General features: G+C 43.0%; 1 protein-coding gene across 2 annotated transcripts in view; it reads right to left on the bottom strand.

Annotated features, from left to right (window-relative positions):
* Positions 1-8365, bottom strand: part of DSTYK (dual serine/threonine and tyrosine protein kinase) — a 72018-nt gene that overhangs the window by 37222 nt on the left and 26431 nt on the right. For both annotated transcript variants that reach the window (XM_003792235.3, XM_003792234.3), the window contains exon 2: positions 5792-6180. In XM_003792235.3, coding sequence (XP_003792283.1) covers positions 5792-6180 — 389 coding nt within the window. The remainder of the gene's footprint in view (positions 1-5791; positions 6181-8365) is intronic.

The following is an 8365-nucleotide window of genomic DNA, read 5'->3' as shown; positions in this document are numbered from 1 at the left end:
CGGGCTGGGGATTCGAACCCGCCACCTTAGGTGTATGTGGCTGGCGCCTTAGCCGCTTGAGCCACAGGCGCCGAGCCTGGAATGACTATTTTTAGCCTTATTCCATACTTCCTTCCCCAATAGCTTCTTCTTGCCCGAGGACTTCACCTAGTTTTCTTTCCCTACTTTCTGTTTTGTTTTTGATACAGTGTCTCACTCTGTCACCCAGGCTGGAGGGCAATAAGCTCACTATAACCTCAAACTCCTGGCCTCAAGCAATCTTCCTGTCTCAATCTCTCAAATAGCTGGTACTACCGGCATGTGCCACCACACCCAGCTAATTTTTAAATTTTTTTGTAGAGACAGGGTCTCACTATGTTCCTCAGGCTGGTCTCAAACTCCTGGCTCAGGTGATCCTCTTGCCTCAGTCTTCAAAAGTGTGGAGATCAAAGGTATAAGCCACTACATCAGAACCTTTCCTACTTTTTAACATTATCAACCCTTATCTTTTAGTCTACATACACTTGAGACAATATGGTATCTAAAAAAGTAAATAGCACATAACAATTTTGTTTTATAAGGTGCCATGATAAATGACAATAACAACAAAAATTGAGAGAAGCTAGTTTTCTAGCAAAAACAGCATTTAGTAAATTTGGGGGATAAAATTTTATATAAACTTTTATCATATTAAGATCTTTTGGCTCGGCGCCTGTGGCTCAAGCGGCTAAGGTGCCAGCCACATACACGTAAGGTGGCGGATTTGAATCCCCAGCCCGGGACCGCCAAAAAACAATGACGGCTGCAATCAAAAAATGGCCAGGCGTTGTGGGGGGCGCCTGTGGTCCCAGCTACTTGGGAGGCTGAGACAGGAGACTCGCTTGAGCCCAGGAGTTGGAGGTTGCTGTGAGCGTGATGCCATGGCACTCTACCCAGGGGGATAGCTTGAAGCTCCGTCTAAAAAAAATAAAAATAAAAAAAGATCAGCCTGAGCAAAAGCAAGACCTCATCACTAAAAACTAAATAAATAAGGCTGAGCGCAGAGGCTCATGCTTATAATCCTAACACTCTGGCAGGCCAAGGCGGTGGACTGCCCTGAGCTCTCAGGTTCAAGACCAGCGTGAACAACAGTGAGACCCCATCTCCAAAAATAGCTGAGCATCGTGGTGGGAACCTATAGTATAGCCACTTGGGAGGATGAGGCAAGAGAATCACTTGAGTCCAAGAGTTTGAGGTTGCTGTGAGCTATGGCACTCTACCAAGGGCAAGAAAATGAGACTCTGCCTCAAAAAAAAAAATTATTTTAAATAAATTAATAAATATCAATATCTGTGATATTAAAAAGAGATTTACACTGAAAGCTATTAATCAAGGGTTATTAAAAAAACTTTAAGGCTCGGCGCCTGTGGCTTAAGCGGCTAAGGCGCCAGCCACATACACCTAAGGTGGTGGGTTCGAATCCCCAGCCCGGGCCTGCCAAACAACAATGATGGCTGCAACCAAAAAATGGCCAGGTGTGTGGCGGGCGCCTGTGGTCCCAGCTACTTGGGAGGCTGAGGCAGGAGACTCGCTTGAGCCCAGGAGTTGGAGGTTGCTGTGAGCGTGATGCCATGGCACTCTACCCAGGGGGATAGCTTGAGGCTCCGTCTCAAAAAAAAAAAAAAAACAACTTTACTATTCTAACCTGTTAAGAGTTAAAAATTAAAAATAAATAAATAAATAAAAAGAGTTAAAAATAGTTAAAAAAGATATTAATAAGTTTACTTGCAAGTTATTAACCTTGCCTGGAAATACTAGTCTACCTCAGTTCCCTGAAACACACCTCACTGGATATCTCTATGAGCCAATAACCATGTCAATGTGTGGCAGTCTGGCTGCCAAGTGGCATGTACATTTATCCAAAGGGCCAAAAGCACTTGGTGGGTGTAAGTAGGCTACTGATAAGAGGACAACTGAAGCTATGTAACTACCACAGTAAATGAAACACTGCTGCCAGGCTGCAGGAATCCCCTCTCAGGCTGGACAAATTTAATTACCTCTGCTGCTTTTTATTCCTTTTTCTTAACAGATGTTCACAAGGAAAAAAAATACGTACACATATATATCAGATCGAGCATCTCTAAGACAGATAAGTTTTCTACCAGATTTTTAAAAATCTTTCTTAAGAAGAAAGAAGACAGAAAAGGAGGTGGCAGATGTATGTGCTAGAAAGAGGGGTTGAGAGTGGGGAAGGAGAAGTACTTTTACGTGTAAAGATAGAACTAGTGAACACAGTGAATGGTGAAATGTACTGGCAATTAAAAAATGAATATATTTTAACACTAAATGAGGTTTCAGATACTAATGGCTTGACAGTGTTCATCTATTATTAAATTATGAACTGAGAATCTCAGGGCATCCAGAACTAAAAAGCTGGGAATACCAAGCAGTGTGGGTCCATGTGAGTTGGCCTATTCTAGAACAAGCTGAAAACAGTTAATTTATGAGGACTTTAACATAACATTAGAAGAATGACCATTGTATAAGAGGGCAGGGGGAAATTCTGCTTTGATTATTTGACAGTTAAAATGAGCACTGCACTTCCCCTAATTCAATCTTGGTTTCCTTTAGCTAAATGTTTCCTTTCTTTACTACCCCCTTAACAAATCAAACAGAAGGGCTGTTGAGAACTAACTCACTGATCCTAAATATAACTGGAGCTAAACAAAAAGATCTTTCTTGCTGCCATGAACAATCTTTCAGGTATCTGTGCAATGCTCCCCACAGTGCCCTGGGCATCACAGATGTACTTAATGTATTGAAGCCTGACTGTGGTGAGAGGGCAGTGCCTAGATTCCACAAAGTCCACACGGCCCTCTGAGAGTCAGGATCAAAGGATTCTAAACTTAGAACCATGAGGGTCTATTCCTAGTTCTACATCAAAATCACTGGAGAATAAAGCAGATCCTGAGAAATACTGGCCAAGCCAAGAAAGCCTCACAAACCACATGAAATAACATGAAAGGCAAGAGAATTGCTCAAAGAGGGGGCAAAAAAAGATATACACACATACATACATATGTATATCTTTTTTGGTTTTTTTTAACCGTGCTGAGAGAAGGCAGATTTGGTATTTCAATGTCCCACACATGTAGCCTCCTCAATTGTTCCCTCAGTTTGCATGCTTAGCTGCTTAGCACCTATCGGGACAGGCACTGGGAGCTCTTAGTAGCAAGATATGTACCCAGATATGCATTTGGGGAACAACTCCCACTTTTCTTCCTGTGACTTTCTTGTATAACCTCAATTCATGGAACAAAGGAAATGAACATTAGGAAATTAAACCAATAAAATGAAGAGACAGAAAAGCAGTGAAATAATTTTCTTGACAGCTTTGTCACATTCCAAGATTTTTTAAAGGCAAGAAGGGGGCTCGGCAACTATAGTACAGTGGTTACGGCACCAGCCACATACACGAAGGGTGGCAGGTTCAAACCTGGCCTGGGCCAGCTAGACAACAATGACAACTGCAACAAAAAATAGCTGGGCACTGTGGTGGGCGCCTGTAGTCCCAGCTACTTGGAAGGCTGAGGCAAGTGAATCGCTTAAGCCCAAGAGTTTGAAGTTGCTGTGAGCTGTGATGTCACAGCACTCTACCCAGGGCGACAGCTTGAGGCTCTATCTCAAAAATAAAAATAAAAAAACAGCCAGGCACTGTGGCGAGTACCTTTAGTTCCAGCTACTTGGGAGGCTGAGGCAAGAGAATCACTCGAGCCCAAGAGTTTGAGGTTGCTGCGAGCTATGATAGCACAGCACTCTACTGAGGACAAGAAATTAAGACTCTGCCTCAAAAAAAAAAAAAAAGAAGAATAAAGAAAAAAATTAGTATTTTTTTATCAGAAAAAATATCAGTATTGTACTACAGAAAGCAAAAGAATCAGTTCATGAAACTTGAATTATTTGAAATGTATACATTTATATAACATTTATATATTGACTTGGTACTGAAAGAAAATGTATTTCTTTTCTTTTCTTTTCTTTTTTTTTTTTTGAGATAGAGCCTCAAGCTGTCACCCTGGGTAGAGTGCCATGGCTTCAATGCTCACAGCAACCTCCAACTCCTGGGCTCAAGCGAGTCTTCTGCCTCAGCCTTCCAAGTAGCTGGGACCACAGGCGCCTGCCACAACGCCCAGCTATTTTTTGGTTGCAGCCGTCATTGTTGTTTGGTGGGCCGGGGCTGGATTTAAACCCGCCACCTTAGGTGTATGAGGCTGGCACCTTAGTCACTTGAGCCACAGACGCCCAGCCAGAAAATGTATTTCTTATAGTGAAATATAATCTAAAAAAGTTTTAAAACCACTGAGCTATCAGAAGCTTTAAGGAACTAAGCCAGGACAGTATTCTACATAGAGATTGTATATGGATCAAGTACCTATGAATTGTGAAGAAGTTCATGGGTCAACTAAACAGGCCTCAGTCAATAAACAAGGATTACTGCTAGACCTACTGTCAGAGTTAACTAGGAATACTCACCTTACCCTTGGAGCTCTAAAAGCACAGGAAACTCACGACTGAAACTGAGCTGACAGAACCGGGGCTTGTTACATAGCCCCCTTTAGCATTTGTTAAGATAAAAGAAATAGGGATTGGGGAAGGAAATAAAACCAGTTTTTACTTCTAGAGTGTCACAGGCCATGGTCACAACCAAAGGACTCATTCACCAACTGAGAGACCAAGCCTCTGAGAAGAAGGGTAGATGAGGAGGACATAAGAAAGAAGAAAACACTCTCCTAGGTCCTGCCAAACTAGCCTGTCCTTCCTGGCACAGCTAATTAAGGTGATGAGCTCTCTACTCTGAGCTTATCAGCATTCTTTCCCGCCCACTCCTGACCCCTGACACGGTCACATCCTCAGTTGGTCTAATCAAATAGCCCAGTCCTAGCTGTGCAGGAGAGGAAGCCGAGAAAAGGGGTAGTCCTTCCTAAGTGGGTGGGTGTATGAATACCAGATAGACAATGTGGTCTCTTAGGAGATGCCAAAAGATCTGTGCTCTCTTTAAGAGTTTACTTCATGAGAAAAGTTTAAATTGTCTTCAAATGATGGGGCCTTCATGCCTCCTTACATCAAGCCCAATCTGTCCTCATGTCCCCAGTTCCTTACAGAGTAGGAGAAATGATCTGTCCCACTTAGTAAACTAATGGTTTAATCTAAAGAAAAACCCACAGAATTCTTCAGCTGGTCTCAATTCTAATAAGAACATTATCCATCATCTTATTGTTCCTTTTAGAAAGAGGTGACTAGAGATGATTCTAGCAGTATCTTCCTGCTAAGAAATGAAAAAGAATTTCTAACTTTGATTATAATTATCCTATAGGCTCGGCGCCCATAGCACATGGTTACACTGAGACTGGCGAGTTTGAACCTGGCGAGGGCCAGCTAAACAACAACTGCAACAAAAAAACAGCCAGGCATTGTGACTGGTGCCTGTGGGAGGCTGAGGCAAGAGAATCACTGAGGTTGTTGTAACCTGTGACACAACGGCACTCTAAGGGACATAGTGAGATTCTGTCTCAAAAAAAAAAGAAAGGAGGATAAGGAGACAAGGAGAAAAGCCTTACAGCTTACTCAGGGCCTTGCAGCACGGTAAGCCGAAGCGAGGATGGGCATTTCTACAGCCTTGTCTGTTGGTCAACTTCCTAGATTGTTTCTCTGACTCATCGGCAGCTCCTCAGAGACCAGAGCATATATCACCAAATCACTTTATGAGAAAGCAAAAATAAAAGAAAAGCTAGTATAAATGTGTACAATCGGAATTTCAGCATGAGATTGGTACCTGTAAGAGAGCATGGCGCATCGTCACCTCCAGTTCAGCTAAAACATGAGCAGCATCCTCACTGTCCTCTTGGACCTCCAGATCCTCCTCAGGGATGGTCTCCCAGTTGCCCTGGTGAGCAACCAGTGTGTGCACTAGTTCATACTTTCCAGGGAGTGCCAGGCTGACCCGAGTCTGAGTCCCATGGGTGAAGCGGAGGCGCCGGAGCTTACAGCTCTCCTCGCTGCCCAGCTTGGTGGCGGGAAGCACCTGCACCCCCAACAGCAGGTTCAACAGCTGACACTTGACATTACAGTCCTGGCCGAGGATCAATATGCAAGGGAGGCAGTCCACAATCTGCTGGAGGTACTTTTCTTCGTTAGGTGGGAAGGAAATGCAGCTCAGGTGGCCTGGTTGGGGAAGGGGAGAACAGAGGAGAAAGGAGCAGAGAGAGAAGAGTGAGGAGGGGTAGAGAGAGACTCTCACGGAGACCCCATTAGGATGTCAGGGTCCTAGAGAAGAAATTATAAGGAAACTATCAGTTGAAGGAGAAACCAAGGGGAAAAAACCCAGTCACGGAAGGTTCTTCAAATATCAAACAGAATTCCTCCCTAGCTCCTCCCCAGGAACAAGCTGTTATTTCTACTTCAACATGGTAGCGGTGGGTGATCTTCCCTCCCCTACCCTTCTTTTTCAGTCAGTGGAGGGACAGCCTAAGGAGTTTACAAGGACTCCTGTCACAAACACGCGATCATTAAGATGACAAAGCCAAAAAAGACTATACTAACGGGTACACAAGTCCAAGGAGAAATATCCCCGAATGTGTAAAAGTAAACCCTTCCTTCTGACAGAAGACCTATACTTCAACACATATACACAGTCACGCATCACTTAGCAACGGGGATACAATCGGAGATAAGCATCATCCAGCAATTTCATCATTGTGCAAACGGTACAGCCTATTACACACCTAGGCTGTAGAGTATAGCCTGTTTCTCCTAGGCTACAAACCTGTACAGCATGCTACTGTACTGCATGCTATAGGCAACTGTAATACAATGGCAAGTGTCTGTGTATCTAAATGTACCTAAACAAAGAAAAGGTACAGTAAAAATACTATACCTTCATTGACTAAAATGTGAATATGTGCTCTCCTCTCCCTAGCTCCTCCCCAGGAAAATGGTCCAGTCCTTTTAAATTTGTCTACCATGGGCCAGGCAGTGGCTCACTCCTGTAATCCCATCATTTGGGAAGCTGAGGCAGGTGGATTGCCTGAGCTCAGAGGTCTGAGACCAGCCGGAGCCAGAAGGAGACCCCATCTGTAAAAATAGCCAGGCTGTGGCAGGCACCTGTAGTCCCAGCTACTTGGGAGGCTGAGGCATGAGAATTGCTTAAGCCCAGGAGTTTGAGGTTGCTGTGAGCTATGCCTCCACAGCACTCTACCAAGGGTGACAAAGTGAGACTCTGTTTCAAAAATAAATAAGTAAATTCCTCTACCATATACTAGCTTATTTTCCTCATTTATGACATACTAATAGAGCTCAATGTATGAGGTAATTTGTAAATATACATATGTAGAGATGAACTGTTATTCAAGTTTGCATAAGTTCTATAATCTTTTCCAGGTCATTTCTCTGACAGCAGGTAACAATATCCTAGCTGCCAAGTCATTTGTTTTCTTAAAACATCCAGTGATTATTAAGATCAATACCTCCTAATCAAATCATATTCCTTCCATTTAGGGATGACAAGATGCTAACAGAAAGGGAAAAGAACTTTAGTAGGATAAAATCCAGGAAGAGATGTGATCTATCTCAAGAACATTCTGCTTGATGGCTATCCTAATTACCCTAATTTGATCATTACACATTGAGCACATGTATTTAATAAACATGTACCTTTTTTTTTTTTTTTTGAGACAGAGTCTCACTCAGTCACCCTCAGTAGAGTATTGTGCCATCACAGCTCACAGCAACCTCAAACTTTTGGGCTCATGTGATCCTTTTGCCTCAGTTTTCCATTTTTAGTAGATATGGGGGTCTCACTGTTACTCAGGCTGGTCTCAAACCCCTGAGTTCAACCAATCCAACTACCTTGGCCTCCCAGAGTATCACAATTATAGGTGTGAGCCACCACACCTGATTTAACATGCACAATTATTAAGTATCAACTTAAAAATTCTCCTTTTAGGAGAACTACCAAAACACCACTAAATGGCTAGCTTCTCCCAACAGGTTGAAATACAGTATTATTTAAGACAGAACAAAATGCTTCCTAAAGTGTGAGAGCCTCTATTTGGGAAAACAATTAGTTCACCAAAACTCTCAGAGTCTGAACTAGATCACTTCCCTACTTCTTCAGTATCAGTGCCTGCCTCAATGTATGATTCAGGCAACCCTTGCATTTGTTCAGAAAGGCATAAACACACAGTTCTCAAGTTGTAAGAAAGGCCAATCTTTGAGCTAAACACATACATCATAATCAAAAATATGGAGGGAACTAAATGAAATAGTATTCTATTTAGGCTCAGTGCCCGTAGCTCAGTGGTTAGGGTGACAGCCACATATACCGGGGCTGGCAGGTCTGAACCCAGTC

The sequence above is a fragment of the Otolemur garnettii genome, unplaced genomic scaffold (assembly GCF_000181295.1).
Source record: "Otolemur garnettii isolate 467f Iridium unplaced genomic scaffold, OtoGar3 scaffold00055, whole genome shotgun sequence".
NCBI classification, from domain to species: domain Eukaryota; kingdom Metazoa; phylum Chordata; class Mammalia; order Primates; family Galagidae; genus Otolemur; species Otolemur garnettii.
Note: the sequence above shows the minus strand (reverse complement) of the source record. Positions and strands in the feature narration are given on the sequence as shown.